The 22,390-nt window shown below is 39.3% G+C and overlaps 1 protein-coding gene across 2 annotated transcripts in view; it reads right to left on the bottom strand.

The window, feature by feature from the left end:
* Positions 1-22,390, bottom strand: part of PDE7B (phosphodiesterase 7B) — a 344,587-nt gene that overhangs the window by 8,101 nt on the left and 314,096 nt on the right. For both annotated transcript variants that reach the window (XM_032159684.2, XM_032159674.2), the window contains 4 exons: positions 13,951-14,042; positions 8,375-8,519; positions 6,197-6,293; positions 370-450 (listed from right to left, as the gene is read on the bottom strand). In XM_032159684.2, coding sequence (XP_032015575.1) covers positions 370-450; positions 6,197-6,293; positions 8,375-8,519; positions 13,951-14,042 — 415 coding nt within the window. The remainder of the gene's footprint in view (positions 1-369; positions 451-6,196; positions 6,294-8,374; positions 8,520-13,950; positions 14,043-22,390) is intronic.

The following is a 22,390-nucleotide window of genomic DNA, read 5'->3' as shown; positions in this document are numbered from 1 at the left end:
GAAGGGTCCTAAAGGCAGATTCTGCTGATTCCCACCTTCAAGCCCTGAAGAGTGTGAATAGTTGATTCTTGTTACTTTTCTTCTACTCTTTTTGGTTTTGATTCTATTCTAAACTACCAAATTAAAATAATACAAGTTAGTTACGGGCCTATAACAAAGCTTCTATCCTAGGTTTCATAAGTTCTCAATAGACAATTAGCTAGTAGATTAGTCATGATTAAAGTGTTAATTTGGACTCAGCCATTCAAAAGGATGTTGATTAAACCTCCAGTGCCGATCTTTTGAAAGCTGTGTTTAGATCTTTTCTTTGTCACTTTTGTGAGATGTGCCAAAGGTATTTATTTGGAATTAACACTGAATTCAACTCACCAATTTGTATACTAGGGATGGAATCTTTCTGTTGATTACAAAGAGGACTGATTTCCAGTTCAAATTTCTGTTCAAGTTCACCTAAGAAGAAAGAAAGAAAAAAAAACCACATTGGTAATCTAGAACTTATAAAATGAGTATTAATCATTTTAATGACCTCGTCGGAAGAAGTTATTCTGGGAATTACTGTTTCTTGACTTGTTATCCCTTAGGGACCCTTCAGCACTGACTTGCTCTGCCTTACTTCGGTAGTTTCCGTAACAATTTAAAATACCACAGTGCCAATGACCGTTCATAATGGCTCATTGCTAGTAGGTGTGCTCTGGGACTAGAATAAACTTTTGAACAAGACCTATAAAAACAAGAAAACAACAAATGAGAGATTTCCTCACATGAAATAAAAGTCATGGCTTTAAGTGACAGGTTAAGAAAACAGGCTTTATCCTTCCTTCTCCCTCCTCTACTTTCATGCTGCCTGACCCTAGTCTTGTTTCACCTGAGGACAACCAGGAAGAGTAAGTAGGTAGGAAATGAGGTAGAAGGACTAGAAAGATCTCATCTGAGTAGCACCTCAGTCTGTAACCACAAAATTAACCAGAATCTTCCATTCTGATTCATTAGAATTTTACCTAATGCAACTGAAGGTGAAAAAAAAGTATAAAGGTCAGAATGGTACTTTCTCTTTTTGAGACAGTCTCATTCTGTCACCCAGGCTTGAGTGCAGTGGCATGATCTCGGCCCACTGCAGCCTCGAACTCCTGGGCTCAAACAATCCTTCTGCTTTAGCCTCCCAAGTAGCTCGGACTACAGGCATGCGCCACCACACCCGGCTAATATATATTTTTAAATTTTTATTTTTAGTAGAGACGAGGTCTCACTATGTTGTCCAGACTAGTCTTAATCTCATGAGCTCAAGCAATCCTCCTGCTTCTGTCTTCCAAACTGTTGGGATTACAGGTGTGAGCCTCTGCACCCAGCTCGAAATTTTTTTTTTTTTTTTTTTTTTAATGCATTTGTCAGCTATCAGGCTGGTGCAAATGTAATTGTGTGTTTTTTTTTTTTGCCCTTACTTTCCACGGCAAAACCCGCAATTACATTTGTACCAACCTAATAGAAGCTCAAAGGAGAAATGCACTGTATAAAACTTTATTGAAATACTTCATCGGTCCTTCCTGAGCATAAAAAATTGAGTAATTTTTGTGTTGGAAAAAACAATCTGGTTAATCAGCGGAAGGTTCAGTTATGAATCTACTCTGCTAAAGTAGAAGAGATAAAAACACAACATTTATATAGTGATTATTGTGTGCCAGGCACTGTTCTAAGCATTTTACATATGTTAATAAAAAATTGTCATTGTTTTTTGTAAGAGGCAGGCTCTCACTCTGTCACCCAGGCTGGAGTGCAGTGGTATCATCATAGCTCACTGCACCCTTGAACACTTGAGCTCAAAGGATCCTCCTGCTTCAGCCTCCTGAGTAGCTGGGACTACAGGCATATACCACCACTCCTGGCTAATATTGTTTTGTTCATTTTTTTAAAAAATAGAGATAGGATCTCTCTACGTTGCCTAGGCTGGTCTCAAACTCCTGGCTTCAAGCAATCCTCCTGCTTCAGCCTCCCAAAGCATTGAGATTACAGGTGTGAGTCCCCTTCCCAGGCATATGTTAATTTAATCCAAATAACAACCTTATTATAATCCCCATTTTACAGATGAAGAAACTGAGACACAGGGAGGGTTAAGTATACTGATTCAGTATGTTGCTAGTAGGTCACACCACTAGTAAAGTGGGGAGCCTAGATTCCAGCACAGGAAGTTTGGCTTCAAAGTGTCTGCACTTAACCATTGAGCTGAAGCCCTACAGAGGCCACAGTTCTGTCATGTTAAGACTGTAGTCTGCCTCCTGGGGTCTCTTGTCCCTGGTAATCCTCAAGGCTGAAGTGAGGAAATCATTCGGGCTTAACCTGAGTGGTTCAGGGCAGTCTGGCCACCCTAACTCTTCAACTCCAGATGATCATAGCCTTCTGAGGGCAGGCCAGGACACCAAATAGTATTAAGACGAACTCTCCTAAAGCCAGTTTCACTCCTCACCTCCGTATTTCTCTTAACAGTGATTTTTCAGTCAAGTGTGACACTTTGGAGGAGTTGTCTTTGACTTCTCCCTTCCCTTCACCCTCCATCTCATCTGAGCCTGGCTGGGGACCCTGCAAGGGTCCCTGCTTGTTTCTTCCTCTTAAATCTTGTTTTACATCCTGTTTCTCCCTCTTAGAAGACTTTTTTTTGCCCCCTTTCACTCTGCTTTAACCTGGTCTGGTGTGTTGATCATTTATTCTTGGTTCTTGCTTCTTAGCTAGTTTTCTTCCTCCAATTCTTCTTCCACTTCAACTACATATATTGCCCTAAATGCACTTTCTGAGATGACTCCCATTGTCATGTTCTCTATTGTAGCCTGGTGCCCAGGGGCCTCCACAATCCTCTCGTTCTTATCTTCTATGAGACTGAGCTGGTCGACAAGGCAGGGTGCATCCCGGTCTCAGTGGTTTCCATTCCATTCTATCTAGACCAGCGCTGTCCAATGGGATTTGCTGCAATGATGGAGATGTTCTCTACATTGCCCACTGTGGCAGCCCCTTGAAATACGATCAAGACTGAGGAACTCTATTTTTTATTTATTAACTTTTAATTTAAATTTAACCAGTCACATGTGTCTTGTTACCATACTGGGAAGTATAGAACAATGCACATCACTCAAAACTGAGCTCAGATTCTATCTTTCAAGGTACTGGATCTTCTCCTGTGACCTCTATCATTAGAGGTTTTCCAATTAGATCATTTATTCATTCACTTATTCAACACGCTTATATGTTTCAGACACTTTGCTACCAATGTAGAGAATATAAAGGGGAAATTTGCATAGTTTCTTTCCTCTAGAAACTATACTAATTAGTACTTTGAGAGTACAAAGCATAGACTACATGTAGTTCTTTGTATTCTTCATAATATCTCTAGTGGGGCTTTGTACATAGGACAATCAGTTTTGCTGAGGATTAGACAAGGCTGGAAGCAGACGTTCAATACAAGGTTCTGGGAAACTAGGTTGATTGAGATGATATCAATCTGTAGTCACAAGAGGACAAAGTCTACTTTTTTAAGTTTTTTTTGGGGGAGAGGAGGGGGGAGGTATATGGTATTTGAAATCCTAATCTGTGTTCTGAGAATATAACAGTTTTTCTGATTCATGGGGTCTTGTTTTCCTTTCCCCTGTGTCCTCAACCTTGATTTTAAGGGTTTTCCTTTGCTTAACATCACGGATCACATTAAAGATACTTTGTCCAGGACAGTTAGTAGTCTGTGGAAGCCTGCCTGCCAGGAACGTGCTGGAATGAGCTGAGATTTGAGTCCAAATCTTAAACTGAAAGATTAATCAAAATGATACAAGTCATCCTTATCGAATTAAAAAAATAATTCAGTAGGGAGGATAGGCAGTTTGGATGACCAGGGAATCTACTCTTTTTCTTTCTTTTTTTTTTTTTTTTTTTTGAGACGGAGTCTCGCTCTGTCACCCAGGCTGGAGCACAGTGGCGTGATCTTGGCTCACTGCAAGCTCTGCCTCCTGGGTTCATGCCATTCTCCTGCCTCAGCCTCCCAAGTAACTGGGACTACAGGCACCCGCCACCATGCCCGGCTAATTTTTTTTTGTATTTTTAGTAGAGATGAGGGTTTCACCGTGTTAGCCGGGATGATCTCGATCTCCTGACCTCGTGATCTGCCCGCCTTGGCCTCCCAAAATGCTGGGATTACAGGCATGAGCCACCACACCCACCCAGCCTATAATCTTCTCTTAAAACAAGCAGAATTTCTACTAGACCATAAGGCTATTAAATAAAAAGGACTAGATATACTTTCTTTTCTTCCTCTGCCAGGAAACATGCCAGAGGAAGGTACATGGAAGCTTGCCTTTAGAGATCAATGTTACAAACGTTCTAGGTTTTTCCGTCTTATAATGTGTGCGTATATTACTAGGACAATAAGCAGTTTTGAGAAAAGAGTTTTCTTTTTTTTTTTTTTTTTTTTTGGAGATGGAGTCTTGCTCTGTCACCCAGGCTAGAGTGCAGTGGCACGATCTTGGCTCACTGCAACCTCTGCCTCCTGGGTTCAAGCAATTCTTTTGCTTCAGCCTCTTGGGTAGCTGGGACTACAGGTGCGTGCCACCACGCCTGGCTGATTTTTGTATTTTTATTAGAGACTGGGTTTTACCATTTGTCCAGGCTGGTTTCAAGTTCCTGACCTCAGGTGATCCATCTGCCTCAGCCTCCCAAAGTGCTGGAATTACAGGCGTGAGCCACTGCACCAGGCCCGAGAAAAGAGAACTTATAGGTTACATTTCTTGGTTGATACCATTTACTGTACTTAGTTGACAACTTTGATTTACTGGCACTATGGGCCTTACTATCTACCTAAGTGACATGGTCCTGCCCTAAGGTGCTCAGAATCCAAATAAGGTGCAAGATGAGAAAATAAAAGGTTTACACTGCAGTCAATGCTGACTTGTGCACTTTAATCATGCTGGGCGTGATTGAGTCAAAACCAAGTGGGCTAGAGTAGACTCTTTCCTCTGTCTCATTGTTTGATTTGCAAGGATGGAGATCTTAGCCCCTCTCTCACTATGCTATTTCAATATTTAACATATCAAACAGTAAAGAGAGTATTGATTATATCTAATTTAAAGCCCCCTAGCTCCAATTTCATCATATTTCCTTTTGTTTTACCCTCCTTGGAGATTTTATTTAGGGGCAACTAGAGCTGATATTTTGATTTCTAACCACTTTTGCTCAATTCAAGTGAAATTATATACAGAGTTGTAGGAGTTACATGAGCACTTTTATTCTGAGAGAAAGATACAGTGAGCGGAACCTTCTGGCCCCACATGAGCTCAATCAATTCTTCTGTCTTTGGGGCCATCACGATGTCATTGACGCATCTTTCAATGGTGCCTTCTCCAAAAGGCTCACTGTTGCTATTTGACCTCCCCACAGAGCTGGTATGTGGGACACTTCAAGCTTTATTTGTTCTCAGCTTCTCAAACCTGATTCTGTCACTAGCATGAGGGCACTGTTGATGCCTGAACAAACATCCTGCACATTGAAACCCAGCCTGAAGAAACAAGGCTGTATTTAAAGGTTGATACCCCACCCAACATCAAGATCCTGCTTGCTAATTCATTGCTTTATTTCTGAATGAGGTTAATCTTTTAAAAATTATACCCTAATTCAGGGCCATTTGTCTTTTCACAGCAAAATCCTTCTACCTCACTGTTGAAACTGTATTTGAAAGGAAGAACTCACTTTTTGGTCAGCTGTGTCGTATTTCATTATTAATTTTTTTTTTTTAAGAAAGCAAGGAGAAGGAATACAAAAGGAATCTTAAGTCCTTCTGTCAGAGTGGAAAACATTGACCTCACACGACATTTAGCCTTTAGGCTGCACTCAGCTCATTAAAATGAAGGTCAAAGTCAAAATCAAACTATCCCACACATTCTTATATCCACAGAGGAGAGCCATTTATAATCAATGTCCCACTTTCGTTCATTTTTATTTTGCCTCATTACTACCTGTTTCTGTAGTAAGTCAATACGTCAATGTTATTTATTTTTAACTTTTTCCAAAAAAGGGTTGGATGAGTTCCAAGAGAGTAAAAGAGAAAGGTTAGGATAACAAGAGTTGATGAAAGAACAAATGTCATGATAGATCAGCCATTTCCTGTTTTATTAGGATAAATGCTTAAAAGAAGACAGGGCAATGAAATCTCAGCTGTTGGATCACTACTGACCTTGCCTGTAGAATTCTTCACAGACCCTTTCACTCCACTGCTTGCTCATCTCCCAGATTCTACAAGGATTGCAAATGTCAGCACACTTCAAGGCGATCTGAGAAATGACAGGGCAGGGAGAGATTGTGAGAGGATGTTCTTTCAGTTGCAAAAACACCCCAAGCCAAAGAGGCTATCAAGCTGTTCAGTCTGCTCGCAGTACCAGGCCCATATTTACAGACTACCTCCCTGACATGCCTCTTCAGGAAACTGCACTTATTCACCATGATACAAAGCCTGCATTGAGAATGCTGTCTTTATAGCAGTGAGGAGAGAAGAGCCACAGTCCAAGGACATGGAGCTTGCTGGAAGAGACTTGGGTGGGCAGGCCAAGGAAAGCCATGGCCTGGCTTCTTCCGTAGTTCCACCTCCGGCATGCAGGGAGGTTGCAGGGTCCCTGGCCAGGCTCAAGTGAGGTCATCTGGACCTCACTCTCACAGTAGCCACACTGACGAACTCCATACATCACTTAAATTATGTGTGTTGGCATTTATGTCTGCATGTGTAAGCTCAGACTGCCAGTCAGGGAACGAAGTTGTATCAAACCTAGGAATGCTTTGTTTATACAGCTAAATTAGGGCCTTCTTGACTTGCCTCACATTGGTCTGGATGTGAGATGCCAGCTTTTTGTCAGTAATGATGACCTTATGAGGGTTACCTTGAATTCCCAGAGAAGCAGATTATCCCTTTTAACCACCACCTGCTACCAAGAGACCAGCAGTGTCCATTGGTTTGACCCAATTCCTTGGCATCACAGAACAGATAGCAATGTTGGGGTCTGGAAGAGCCTTGGATCATATCAACTTGCAAATTTAGTTGTTTATATTTATTTCCTGGTTAGTGGGGGTACCAGTACATGTTGAAGTAGAGGTAAGTGTCAGAGAAGCCTCCTCCAGCCTCTGCCTTAAGGAATGCATTTGAGTTAGCAAGCCTTTCTTTTGAAATGCAAGTGTTCCAGGCCAAATCTTTCGGCTATTCACAACTTGGCTTTAGTCACTCAAATCAGACACCTGGTTGACCCTTGTGGCATTCAGGGACTAGAAGCCTAGTCTGGAAAGAAATAAGGAAGGAATCATAGTTCTACAGCTGGGAGTAGGGTATTTCCTGGCAAAGATGGAGCACTTTGGACAGCTACAAAGGGTAGCACGAAAGCCTGGAACAAAAAAGACTGCATGATTCAATCTCCAGGTGTAGCTCCATCTCATCTATCTAGATGAGTCTAGGTCCATTCACTTTGTTTTTTGCACCAAAAGAAAAGAAGGAAGACGAGAAAATGGAAGGTCAAGAAAGAAGGTTCTGGTTTGGATACCAGGTCACATTTTTATTTGTGACATCCACTCTGCCCTGATGTAATTTGTCATGTCACAAATGGATTCTTGCCATGGAGTAAAACAGAAAGGAATGGACTTGATCCAATGTAATTCAATTCAGTTCAATTTTATTTTTTGCTGCCTAAAAATAAGACCAGATAAAAATGTTTAAGACTCAGATGAAAATAGAAGTTTAGGTAGTAAAAGGAAATAAAGCAGGTTAAATAGGTTTAAGGTAAAGGGAGGCCACTTGTATGTACTATAGTTAACATAATATGCTTTCGTGTTTCAGAAACAGACTTTTAAAATTGCATGGGTATCGCAGAGGCTGATTTTATACCAAGCCACAAAATGTGGTAGACCTTTACTGCATCCAGCGGGATTACTCTGTGATAAATCAGTTACTGAACAAGAAAAATGAGATATTATCAACTTGTTGACCTAAAACCCAGATTTTGCTTAGTTGGGAACCACTTATAACTTTCATGCATTTCAAAGCCTTTACTAAAATAGGTCACTGTTCTAACTCATACCATTGGAGATAACTCCTTCTCAAACATGCTAAAATTATTGATCATGGCCCTGAGTGGATTTTTTTTGTTGTTTTGGGGTTTTTTTTTTTTTTTTTTAGAGACGGGATCTCATTCTGTCACCCAGGCTGTAGTACAGTGGTGCAATCATAGCTCACTGTAGCCTTAAACTCATGGACTCAAGTGATCCCCATGCCTCAGCCTCCCACGTAGCTGGGACTACAGATGTGAGCTACCACACCCAGCCCAGCTGAGTGTTTTCACTCAGCAAAAAGAATGGCTTTTATTGTTTTGTTTACCTGAAGCATAAAGTGCCTGTCGTGTGCATCCTCCAGTCTTAAGTCTTTATTGTGGAGGTGAGCTTTCAATCTGGTCAAAAATTCATTCTGCCTGTTGATGTCTGTTGCCAAGATCAAGGAGCCCAGCTGCTGTTCAATATCCTGTCTGCATCCACAAGAATGAAAGAGAAAAACACACACAAAGCAAATCCCTTTGATGAGGGTGATTGATTTTATCATCATCAGGTGGCTTGTAATCTAATTTCTGCCTTTGATTCTGTTTATTACACAATGTGCCAGTCCTTCGCTGCCTGAGAGCAAGTCTCTCACCCACCAGTTCCGTCCTTGGACAGGAAGCATGCCAAGAACTGTGTAAAGTGATTGAAACCTTGAAAAACAAAGTTGTGGTAGTTTAGACATTCCTATGGGTGAAAAAACCTGAAAGCCAAATAGAAATGCATGTTTTAGGGAGGACACAAAAGATTTGTAGAATCATGAAATTTGTGGTGTGTTTTTAGAGTTCAAAAATGAAGATGTGCATGGAGAGAGAAAAGGGCATAACAATAGTAATAAAAATGAAGAGAATAATAGTAAATGGTACCATAGGATGGAAAGATCCATCAATGGAACACAATACATAGGCCAGAAAGAGATTCTGGAACTTCAAAAACAAAAACTAATTAAGACACTGTTACAAACCAGTGGGCAAGAGATATATTAGTCAACAAATGGTATAGAGAAAATGGGATATCTTAGAAAGATAAAGCAAGTTAGAGCTTTACCTCACATATAAAAAGTAATAAAGGAACGATCCATAAATATTTGTAAAATTTACCTTTAAAAATGCAATATATTTAAGTAGAGTGCATAGGGAATACCTATACAGTTTAATGAATAAATAGAAAATGAACACCTTGTAATCACCACTCAGGTCAAGAACACTGCCTACCAGTACCCCAGAGGTCATGTTGCCTGTCTCATCATATCCCCTTTCCTTCCAAGCCCGGAAGTAGCCACTTTCTTGCTCTTTGTTTTAACAATTTTCTTGCTACTTATAATTTTACCACCTGTGAGTGCATCTCTAAACCGCACAACTTAGTTTTAACTGCTTTTGAACTTTAAGTTATATGGTATCAGTGACTGACTTCTTTAGCTAAACATTGTTTTTGAAATTCTTTCATGTTGATGTGTAGGCTATAGTTTATCCTCATTCGTTATAGTGTATGCCACTGTATAAAATTCCGTTGATAATGAAATCCATTCCATTATCCATTCTACTTTTCATGGTCACTTGAGATATTTCTAGTGTTTGGCTACTATGAAAAAAGCCACAGTAAATATTCTTATATACCTCTAGTTATGCATGTGCAGATGTCTCCCTAGGGTCTATATTCAGGAATGCAATAATTGGATGACAGAGTATGTTTATCTTCAATTTACTAGATAATGCCAATTATTTCCAAAATGATGGTATAAATTTTTGCTCCCAGCAGTAGCAGATGAGATTCTCATTGTTCTACATTCTTACCCTTTACATTTTTTGCCAGTTTGATGGGCATGTCATGCAACTCCCTGTAGTTTTAATATGAATTTTCTTGTTTACTAATGAGGCTAGACATATTTTCATGGGTTTATTGGCCATTTGTACTTCTTTTGTGAAGTTTCTACTCTAGTTTTTGTCTATTAAGTTGTCTTCCTTTTTCTTATTGATTCTGAGGTTCTTTACATATTTTAAATACTGGTCCTTTGTCAGCTACGTGTTGCAAATATTGTGTCTGTGGTTTGTCTTTTAGCTGTCTTTATGATGTCTATTGATGAAATCTCAATTTTTATAATTTTTATTTTATTTTTAAATTTATAAATAGAGATGGGGGTTTCACTGTGTTGACCAGGCTGGTCTCAAACTCCCGGCCTCAAGTGATCCTCCCATCTCCACCTCCCAATGTGCTAGGATTACAGGTGTGAACCACAATGCCACCAGGAAGTCTTAATTTTTAATGTAGCTTAATCTATAAATCTTTTTATTTATGGCTAGTTTTTTATCGTCTTTAAGAAATTTTTCCCAACTCTGATGAAAAATTTCCCTACATTATATTCTAAAAGATTTATAGTTTCACCATGAACATTTGTTTTTAAGCCATACATACATCTTTAATTCAGTTCTGAACATAAAAAATTATATAAAACAGAAAATTCACAAGAGAAATACAAAATATCTCAAAAAATAAAGTAATATTAAATATTCTTAGTATAGCAGAAAGCAAATTAAAACCACTATGTGATATTATTTCTCCCATTTTTATTGGTGAGGATTAAAAGTAACTGCTAAGTAATTTGCTGAATTACTGAAAGATTGTAATACCCAATGCTGTCAATGATATGAGAAAAATGGTTCCCCTCATTCTTTGTTAGGGAGTATAAATTAGTACAATGTTTCTGGAGGGTAATTTAGGAATTAGTGGAAAAAGCATTTGATGAACATAAATAAACTGACCAACAGTCCATCTAGAAATTAACATTAACATGTTAGTAAAGATATAATTAGTAAAGATATGTGACAAGGATGTTTATTTTATTTTATTTATTTTTTTTTTTTTTGAGATGGAGTCTCGCTCTGTTGCCCAGGCTGGAGTGCAGTGGCGCGATCTCGGCTCACTACAAGCTCCGCCTCCCAGGTTCCCGCCATTCTCCTGCCTCAGCATCCCGAGTAGCTGGGACTACAGGCACCCGCCATTGCGCCCAGCTAATGTTTTGTATTTTTAGTAGAGACGGGGTTTCACCATGGTCTTGATCTCCTGACCTCGTGATCTGCCCGCCTCGGCCTCCCAAAGTGCTGGGATTACAGGCGTGAGCCACCGTGCCCAGCCGCTTATTCTATTGTTATTTACAATAATGAAGCATTCCATGGGGGGAAAAAAAATCACAAAAATTTATGAGATTAGTTAAACCATGGTACACTCATACTATGCAATTATGAAGTACGATGTACAGCTATAGTAATTGACATTGAAAAATGTCATCTTTTTAATGCTAAAAACAAAATTCAAAGCATGTAAAGCATGATCTCTATGGTCATAGAAAATGAAAAGATCTATAATGGGATTATGGTTGATTTTTTAATTTATACTTCTCAAAATTATATGAATTCTTTGAAGATATGAATACTTACTAAATTTATAATTGGAAAATAAAATTATTTTAATTAGGTGAAATGTTTCATGAATCAAAAGGCAAACTAAAAACTTCAAGTAATATTTACCACATATAACAACTGGTTACTGTAGTTAATATACAAAGAGTTCTAACAAATGAATAACACTGATAGGAAAATAGGAAGAGACCAAATATAAAAATGTGTTCTCTAAAGAAATAGCAATGATCAGCAAATATATGAAAAATTTCAATCTTGGTTGTAAGTAAAGGATGCATTCTAATTTAATGAAAACCACTTTCTCTATATATACATATATATTTGTGTATATATATTCATACATATATGTCAAATTTGCAAATATTTTAAAAAGACTAAAGACAAAACTCAATTTTGGTGATGGTACATTGGTACGTTTTCTTATAATCCATCAGTTGGAATACAGGTAGAATACAGCCTTTTAGAGGAACAATTGGATAATATACAAGAAACTTAAAAATTCAGACCTTTCTGACCAATAATTTTTATCTACAAATACTTCCTGAGAAAACAGAGTATCAAAGTTTGGGATACTGGAAACCATTTAAATTCCAAATGAAAGCCAGTAGTTGTATACAATAATGCCATTTGGCACAATAATGCCATACGGCTGACAAAATCATTTTAATTTAACAGGTTTAATGATTTGGAAAAAAGCCTTTATAGTAAATACAAAATTTCAGGACGTAAACTGTAAAATAAGTTCCCCAAATAACCATATTTTGTTAAAATAAGTTTGTATTGAAAAAAGACTAAAAGAAAATAAACTAGCCAGGTTAACATGAACTATCCTTGGATGACAGGATTGCTAGTAGTTTCAGTTTTCTCTTTCATATCAAGCTGAAGCATATGAAAGTGCTAAAAGTCTCCTGTTTTTGGCCATTAAAAAGAGCAACTATCACATAGTTCAAACTAACACTTTCCTGAATTTTCCTTACTTTCTATAATTAACCTGCCCTACTTTTAAAATCAGAAAAATGACATTAAAGCATTTACCTGTGGTAGAAGGAATAATAATGATTATGATCATGGCTTTTGTAATAAAGTTTTCACATGTATTATTGTATAACAATTATTCTTCTGGCAAAAACAGTTTATAACACTGTGTTCCACAAAGGCACATAAAAATATATTTTTTTGGAATCCATAGACATGAAATGAATATTTTAGGAAAGAAATATTAATTGAGTAACAAATAGGATGAATGCAGGTACTGACCAGGAGAAGCCTGGTCACCCCAGTCCTTTCCCGTTTCCCTTGCATTTTCTTCTTTCCTGTCCTCACTGTTCTTCCTTTCCTTCTCCTTCTTTCTTCTTTGTCTCTCCCCTTACCACCTCTTTTCTCTTCTTCTCACTTGATCTTTTGCTCTAGTTTTTAGTTCTTTTTGCATTTAATTCTTTCAATCTTTGCAATTTATTATTCTAGTAAGAGGCATGAGTTTTTATTCCATGCATGAGAACTGGTTTTATTTAGTTCCAGGGAGTAAAAATTTATCTACTGAAATTCTTCCTGCAAATTTCACATTCCTCTGGGTGCTAGGAAACAGCATGAGATCAAATCAGAGGGCCAGGAATCAATTCACAACCGAGAGTATACTGCTTGTTCAGCTGGGAGACACCACTTGGTCCTTGATCTCAAGTTATGTGCTTGTCTTGAAGAAGGGTACAGCAATCTATGTACTCTTTTCACCTAGGTTTCTTGGGTTCTGCATGTGTTCATTAAACAGATCAGAATTAATGGTGGCCTTGGAAGACAGTATTAGCAGCTAACTTGGGGCCACCAGGAAAACGAAGCAATGGCCTCGGATTTAGTGGGACTCAGCCTACATACCATGGCTATTAAATAGTAAACCAGAAAATGAGTGTCTCCCCTTCTGTTTAAAGTGCAAGAGATATAAGGTAAATTAATTGGTGAAAAAAATGCTAGGGCCATTTCAATCACTTAGCAAAAGACATTTTAGAAAAGAATTTCTGACTTCTATTTTTGCTAAGACTGGCAATTACAAAACATACTTTTTTGAACTCTAGCTTTAGAATGCCTGAGTTCCTTCTTAATATTTATTATTTGGAGCTACATGGGAGGGCAATTTTGCTAAACTAAAGGTCGGGAATTTGGCAAAGCCGAGCACTGATACTGAAGCGTGTGAAAACTGAGAGCTGTTTATTATCCCTTTTCCTGACCGTAGGTCATTGACTCTGCAAGGCCCTTTCAAAGCACACAGAGAGATTTTGGTTTCTGGGTTGCTATAACTGACACCAAATCTCCTCTGATAGACAGCTCAGTGCAGGCAGGAAGCACAGCCGGGGGGCTCTCTGCCATTCACGCAAAAGGTCCCAAGCCTGCCCTAGAGAAAGTGGCTTATCTTTACTGCATGCACATCAGTATGTTTCATCTTGGCAGCACTTACGTCATTTCCTTTGGCAAGTGAGCAAGAAGCCTTGATTCTCGAAGCATGCCAATTGTAGATCGCCAGTGGTGATTCTCCAGCACAGACATATTCTAGAAAGAAAGAAAATAAGAGTTATAAACGAGATGGAAGCCAGATACTGATCTTTCATGCTGAACACAGCTCCACGGACGCCAGCATTTTCCCTCGAGTTTGTACCTGATGGCACAGAGGCAGACCAGGAAAAAAAAAAAAAACCAACAAAAAAAACCACAAGATAAAACAACCATGAGGTCTAGTCTCAAGGCTATGATGATGATGGGAGAACAGCAGGGCCCGCGGCTGACCCTCTGCTGCAGGGTTGAATGAGGATCTATTTCCAGCATCATTCACTCCTGCCTCTGCCCCACTTTCAATAGCTCAGTCAGGCCACGCTAAATGTAAGAAAGAAAGTGACGCAGTGAAATAGGTAGTAATGGATACCATGACACTATAGGCATAACGTAATCCAAGATTATACTAGCAAACTGAATGGAGGGAAGCCTCACAATCTCTGGTCTAATCTACTGCACTGACCATCATTTCTCAACGCTGATGAGAACCTCCTAAGTCCAAACCTCCAGGGTAGCTGGTGACACATTTAGACTCGTGAGTCGCAGTCATTATGGTTCTGATTTGATAGGCTTGTGGTAATAAATTCATATGTACACTAAGGTTTGAGAACCATTATCTTGCAGGCAGCTCTGCCGGTAATCTTTGTGACCAGCACCTCGGCATTTAGCTGATTAAATCTGAGTTGGAATCTACAATTGCTTCCTCGCTCAATTATCTTAACATTCCTGTCCTTGAGGGAACCTGTGTTATAGTCAATCTCTCCCTTGACCTGTTATTTTAAATATGCTTTTTATCTGAACAATTAACCATTTAAATGATGAATATTTCTTATACTTGATTGTGTTTTGTTCTAATTAGGAAACATTATGTCTGTACCATTGACTTCATAGATACAGAATAGAACTCCTCTTGACCTCAGGCAATATTTTGTTTATTCAGTCTCCATTTTGTTTCAAGAGTAGTTATAATCTTATAAAACATACAAAAGGATAGTTGCTATGGTTTGAATGTCCCCTCCAAAACACATGTTGAAACTTAATCCACAATGTGACAGTCTTGAGAGGTGGGGCCTTTAAGAGGTGATTGGATTGTGGAGTAATCTATTCATGGATTAATGGATTAATGGGTTATCTTGGAAGATAAACTGGTAGCTTTATAAGAGAGGAAGAGAGAAGAGCTAACACTTTAGCATGCTCAGCCCCCTCTCTGTGTGATGCCATGAGATGCCTCAGGACTCTGTGCAGAGTTTCCACTAGCAAGAATACTCTCACCACTATATAGCCCCCTCTATCTTGACCTTCTCAGCCTCCATAACTGTAAGAAATAAATTTTGCTTCCTTGTAAATTACTCAGTTTCAGGTATTCTGTTATAAGCAATAGAAAATGGACTAAGACAAAAACATTCAATAAAAAGTTAGAGACACTGTATAATTTCATATATATGAGGTACCTAGAGTAGCCACAGTCTTAGAGACAGAAAGTAGAATGGGGGTTGCCAGGGACTAAGGGGAGGGAGGAACAGGGAATTATTGTTTAATGGGCACACGGTTTAGTTTTGCAAGACGAAAAGAGTTCTAGAGATGGGTGGTGGTGATGATTGCACATTATGAATGTGCTTAATACCACTGAATTGTACACTTGAAAATGGTTAAGATGGTAAATTTTTTTTTTTTTTTTTTTGAGACAGAGTCTCGCTGTCGCCCAGGCTGGAGTGCAGTGGCATGATCTCAGCTCACTGCAAGCTCCGCCTCCCAGGTTCACACCATTCTCCTGCCTCAGCCTCCCGAGTAGCTGGGACTACAGGCGCCTGCCACCTCGCCCGGCTAATTTTTTGTATTTTTAGTAGAGACGGGGTTTCACTGTGTTAGCCAGGATGGTCTCGATCTCCTGACCTCCTGATCTGCCCGCCTTGGCCTCCCAAAGTGCTGGGATTACAGGCGTGAGCCACCGCGCCCGGCCTAAGATGGTAAATTTTATATTGCGTGTATTTTACCACAATTAAACCAAAAGTAAGGGAAAAGAAGCAAGGAAAATAATATGGTGATAAAATGGAGTCAGAAGTGAGGCTAAAAACCATCCCATTATATTATGCCCCTACTGTATCTGAGCCACCCATATAATGTTCAACTTTTTCAGCAAATGAGGAAAGAGAATCTCTGTTAGTGACACAATCAATCAATGCTCCATTAGGAAAACACAAGTCAGGAAAGCTGCAACTATTCTTGATTCTAAAACTATTCTTGATTCTAAAACCACACACTCATTTATCTCTAAGACTTTGTTATGAGGTAAGTTTCACGAGGATGAGTCTCATATCCATCTTCTGTAGAGTCTGTCCTATTGCTATTCATTTCACTAATTGCCAAGGAGTCATTATTCTTTATTTACCACTTGACCATGTTTGAAGCAGTAATGAAATTTTGTTACTTTTATCAACTGGTCTATTATTTCCTTTTGGGCATGAGCCGCACACAACAAAAGAGAAGGTTGATTGAAAATCACATGCTAGACTAATTTGTTTAGATTGTAAAGATTTAGGAGAGAAGAGTGATAGATTAGTGTGATGTAACAGATGTTCAATCCTGCGATGACATTTAATTCAGTTGCTCATGAGTTCACTTGCAAGACTAATTCAAGTAGATGTGGACATGAGTGCCCTCCCATGAGTTTTTCAAGGGCCAGAAAGCTGTAACAAGACCTGATGATAAATGACACCATATCCCCATGTAGTGGAACAAAAATATCTGGAAGATGGCCTTAAGCATGGTGATGTATGCCAGCCTGACTTAACATCTTCATTAATAATCTTCCTGAAGACAGAATAAAAGGATACTTACGAAATTTGCTGGTGAAATCGTATTTTGAGATGAGCACTAGGGAAATGCTAGAAAATTGGGTTCGCTTGGAAGCTGGTACAGATTAAAAGACAATAGAGTAGATGATTGCAAACACAGCCTTTGTGGAAGAGTCATTATGCATGAAAGCATGTTTTGGCCAGAACTGCGGTGGAAATAGGGGCACCATGGTGGATTCCAGAGACTAAGAAAAGAAGAACAGCATAGAGAGGAGAGACTAACATTTATCAAACAGTGACTCTGTGCCAGGCACTTTCCATGCCCTCATCTAAACCTCACTTACCCCTCCACTATTTTGATCATGAATTCATAGGTTATAAAAAACTCAGGTTGCTTAGGGAGGCCACACAGCTAGTGAGTAGCTGAGGAAGGCCTCACCCATGCCTGCAGACTCAAACCTAAGCTCTGCATACAGCCCTTGCTGCCTCCCAAGAATTTTCTCTGTGCTACCACATCCAAGCATCAGAAGCCTGAAATTTACAAGCTGATAAATACCTGGAATTATACTGAATTTGCCAAAATTACCTATAGTTGTTGCTCAAAAAAAACCTAAGGTTGATTGTTCTAGTTAGATGTTAGTTTCTAAACCCACATTGGAATTCTTGCATTTACCTCTGAATCTGGTTCTATTGCTAAAAATCTTGTGGTTTGAATAATGACTGAGTAGATTTAGGTTGTCTTGGGGGAGAACTCATTGTTCACTCTCAACCCTCATCTCCAATCAGTGTCTGAATCCTTTTGGTTTTTCCTACGTAATGTCACTTGTGCCCAATCATTCCTTTCATAGAAGCCACCCTATTTCAGAGTTTTACCATCCTTTTTCATTGTTTTTCTTCAAGTCATCCTCCTTACAGCTGCCAGAATGTGACCTGTTTATTTGACAACATTTTCTACATTCTCCCTAATCACTGGTTGAAACAAAAATATTTATCAATCATCCACTAATATGCCAGGTTCTGTGGTGTGCACTGGCGATCCAAGGATAAATGAGACAAAATCTCTGCTCTCAGGGAGCTTGTTGGCCTTTGGTATGATCATGCTGTCCACCTCCCCCAGCGCCCTGTTCCAAACCCCACAATGGATCCCTGTAAGACAAATTAAATCGAATTCCTTAGCTTGACATTCAGTGCTTTATGAAATTGTCCCAACTATCACTTTGTTCCTAAATGTTTGAGATAACTCAATACCTTTACCTCTCCTTTCCAACAAAGCTCTTATAGTCCAAACAAATATGTTAGTAAGACTATAACTTACATAAATATTACATTATTAATATATGATGGTGTCCTTTCCTTTTGCTAACTCTAATACTTTCCAAGGTGGTTTATTATCTGCAAACACCTCTTTCTCTATGTTCACTTATCAAACCAGCCCCTGTCTTTCAAAATTCACTTCAAAAACTCCACAAGGCCATCTGGAATCATTCCAGGCAAAGGCAAATGTGCTTTCTTCTGAGTCTTATACTCATTTTGAATTTTTCTCTGGCATTCTGGAAGTCCTGTGTCCTATTAAACTCAGTCCCATTGATGTGTATTAGAGTTCTTTATCTTTTACTACATTATAAGCTAGGTATGAGTAGGCAGCCAACCTTGTTCCTTTTGTGTCCACTCAAATCTATGCCTCACACAGTTTCTATAAATTTGCTAAGTAAGAGAACAAATTACTTGATTTCATTCAACAAATATATTGAGCACTTACTGTGTTCTAGGCACTGTGATATGTGCTTGGAATACATCAGTGAACAAAACAGACAAGAAACTAGTAGTGGTAGAGATGGTGTATTGTCCGTTTTCACGCTGCTGATAAAGACATACCCGAGACTGGGCAATTTACCAAAGAAAGAGGTTTAATGGACTTACAGTTCCACATGGCTGGGGAAGCCTTACAATCATGGTGGAAGGCAAGGAGGAGCAAGTCACATCTTACATGGATGGTAGCAGGTGAAGAGAGAGAGCTTGTGCGGAAGAACTCCCCTTTATGAAACCATCAGATCTTGTGAGACTTATTATCACGAGAAGGGCATGGGAAAGACCTGCCCCCATGATTCAATTACCTCCCGCTCTTCCCTCCCATGACACAGAATTTAAGATGAGATTTGGGTGGGGACACAGCCAAACCATATCAGATGGGGAGAGACAGGCAATAAACCATAAACATAATAAATACTTTCATGCTGGAAAGAGTTGGATAGCATGTTAGAAGATAGTAAATGCATGGAGAGAAAAGCAGAATAGTGGGCATCTGAGAGTCCCCACTTTCAGATATAGTCGGGGCTGGTAAGGTAGTCATGGGGAAAGGTGAGATTTGAGCAAAAGCTTGAAGGCAGGAGGGAGTTAGTCATTCCTGTCTGGTGGAAGAGCATTCTAAAGAGAACAGCTGGAGCAAAGGCCTCAAGGGAGGAGCTAACAGCTGTGAGGTCAATGCACAGCAAGAGAGGGGAAGTAAGAAGTCAGTGAGGTCATGAGACACCAGACCAGGCACAGCCTTCTGGCAATTATAAACATTTGGTTTTTACTTTGAGAGAAATAAGGAGCCACTGCAAGTGTTTGGGAGGAGTAAAATTACATGACTTACATTTAAATAAGGCCACTTTTGGTGTATGTTACAACAGACTTTGGTAGGGGTAAGGGGAGAAACAGGTTGAAATGGTTTGTATCTGTGTCTCCAGCCAAATCTCATGTTCAATTGTAATCTCCAATAGTGGAGGTGGGGCCTGGTGAGAGGGGATTGGATTATGAGTGTGGTTTCTCATGAATGGTTTGGCACCATCCCCTTGATGCTGTTCTTGTAGTAGTGAGTTCTTATGAGATCTGCTTGTTTAAAAGTGTGTAGCACCTTGCCCTCACTCTCTCTCTTGCTCCTGCTCTAGCCGTGTGAGGTGCCTACTCCCTTTGCCATCTGCCATGACTGTAAATTTCCTAAGGTCTCCCCAGAAGCCAAGCAGATGCCAGCATCATGCTTCCTGTATGTGCTGTGGAACAATAAGCCAATTAAACCTCTTTATAAATTATCCAGTCGCAGGTATTTCTTTATAGCAATATGAGAAGGGACTAATATACAAGTGGAAGGCTGTTTGGGACAATAGCACTCATCCAGGTAAGAGGTGATGGAGATGTGGATGGGGGAGGTAGCAGCAGAGGTGGTGAGAGGTGGTTGATTTCTGGGTCTGCAGGATGATTCCATTGTTTCTGGTATGAGCACAGAAGGATGGAGTGCCCATTAACCATGATGGGAAAGCTGCAGTGGAGCAGGTGTAGAGTTCAGTGTGGGACATGGGGAGTTTGAGGTGCCATTAGACACATGGCAGCACAGTGGGGATATCAAATAACCAAAGCAGTAACAACAATAAAAGGAAAACACAATGGTCATGTAAGTGCTGTAGTAATTGGTGGGTTAGAGGAAGAATGTTACATAAAGGGAAGGATCACACCAAGTCATCATTTTGATGGCCTTAGCTTTAAGATTAAGCATCAGGTATGACAGAGACTCCTGTTTGTTCATCCCATTTATCTGATTTCCTTTCTTCCCTACTCACAGAACCTCAGTTTTTAAATGGGCTTATGGCTATTCAGAATAAAGACAGCATTTCTCAGCCTGCTTTACAACTAGGTGGGATCATTTGATGAAGTTCTGATCTACTAAATGTTAGCAGAAGTGTTGTGTGGGATTTCCAGGAAGGTTGTTTAAACCAAAGGTGAACTCATCTGAGAGAGGCTTCTTTTGCTTTTCCCCATTCTATCTTCTCACTGGAATGCAGCAGGAATGGTTTGACCTCCAGCAGATATCTTGGGTGAGGAGGACAAGTGCCCTACCCAAGAGATGACAGATTGTAGAACTAAAAGGATCCTGGGTCTCTAATGATTTTGTGGAGCTATTGTGCCTTCCTTGGACTTCCAACTGCCCAACTTTTATGAAGGTTAGGAATAAACTTCTATCTTGTTTAAATCACAAATACACCAAGTTGATTTAAAGTTAATTTGTCTTCCATGTCATCCTGAAAGAGCTAATGAGAGAGGGCCTTTTCAATATCTTGATTTATAATAAGGCTTGGTTTGGGCATAGGAAATGATAATAAAGGATTACGTAACTCCAAAAAAGAGTGAGGAGAATCTCCCTAATAAAGTTGGAAACACACACACACACACACACACACACACACACACACGACCCTATCTACTTATTTCTGAGACAAATCATTGATCTGCTTGGAAAGCCTTTCCTGGTTCTCTCAACAGAACTGACAGCTTCCTCTTCCAGACCTCCTACACCCATGGGAAACTTCTATCCTAGTGTCTACAACACCTTGTAACAACTTTGGTCACTGGCCTTGGTCCCACATGTCAGTGGTCTGCTCATTCAGTGAATTTTGAAAAACTATACTTTCCTCACACTTTTCAGAGTTGTTATCTAAACTTTCAAAAATTATAAATATAAGTGGTTACAAAAGATGTAATGTCCAGTGTATTAGTGAATGTTGGTAGTTTAATATAAACTTAATATATCACTCTTCTGGGCATTAAATGTGTCTAGAGGAACCTAATAACAATGGCATTTAATACCCATTCAACACCCACTGAAAAAAACCCACATGAATAATTTAACTTATTATTTAAGTCAGCAATATTAAATAAATTCTTTTCCCTCTAGAGCTTATATTTTCATTCTATTTCTCCATAGATTTTTATTTTAATGTAATATAATTTTACATGTGAAAATCTTTTATTGTCACCCTATCATATTTCTCTGCAACAAAAGTCTAAATTGAAATTTGATTTAAAAAAAATTTCGTAACATCAGGCCATAAGTACTAAATATTTTTCCAGCTTCAGTTTATAGTGTAATTCTTATCAGTAACCCATTGGTCAAAACACACGTTTACTGCAAATTTGGAAAGAATAATTATGCTCAAGAAAAATAATTTATTGGCCATGTGTCTGTTTATGAGATGGATGGGGGAGTTATCATATCTCAGTTGCAGGAGACTTCCTTTAACATTTTTAATTGCTCCTGATATGGTTTGCTCTGTCCCCATCCAAATCTCATCTTGAATTGTAGTTCCCATAATCCCTACATGTGATGGGAGGGACCCGGTGAGAGGTAATTGAATCACGGTGGTGGTCCCCCAACCTGTTCTCATGACAGTGAGTGAGATCTCATGAGATCTGATGGCTTTATAAGGGGCTTTATCCCTTTTGCTTGGCACTTCTCCTTCCTGCCACCATGTGAAGAAGGATGTGTTTGCCTCCCCTTCTGCTATGATGGTAAGTTTCCTGAGGCCTCCCCAACACTGTAGAGCTGTGAGTCAATTAAACCTCTTTATAAATTACCCAGTCTCCAGTATGTCCTTATAGCAGCATGAGAATGGACTAATATGGTACTGAGAGTTGGGTGCTGCTATAAAGATATCTGAAAACGTGGAAGTGACTTTGGAACTGGGGAACAGGCAGATGTTGGAACAGTTTGGAGGGCTCAGAAGAAGACAGGAAAATGGG

This window comes from Hylobates moloch, unplaced genomic scaffold, assembly GCF_009828535.3.
Source record: "Hylobates moloch isolate HMO894 unplaced genomic scaffold, HMol_V3 SCAFFOLD_2, whole genome shotgun sequence".
NCBI classification, from domain to species: Eukaryota; Metazoa; Chordata; class Mammalia; order Primates; family Hylobatidae; genus Hylobates; species Hylobates moloch.
This window is presented reverse-complemented; position numbering and strand designations above follow the sequence as displayed.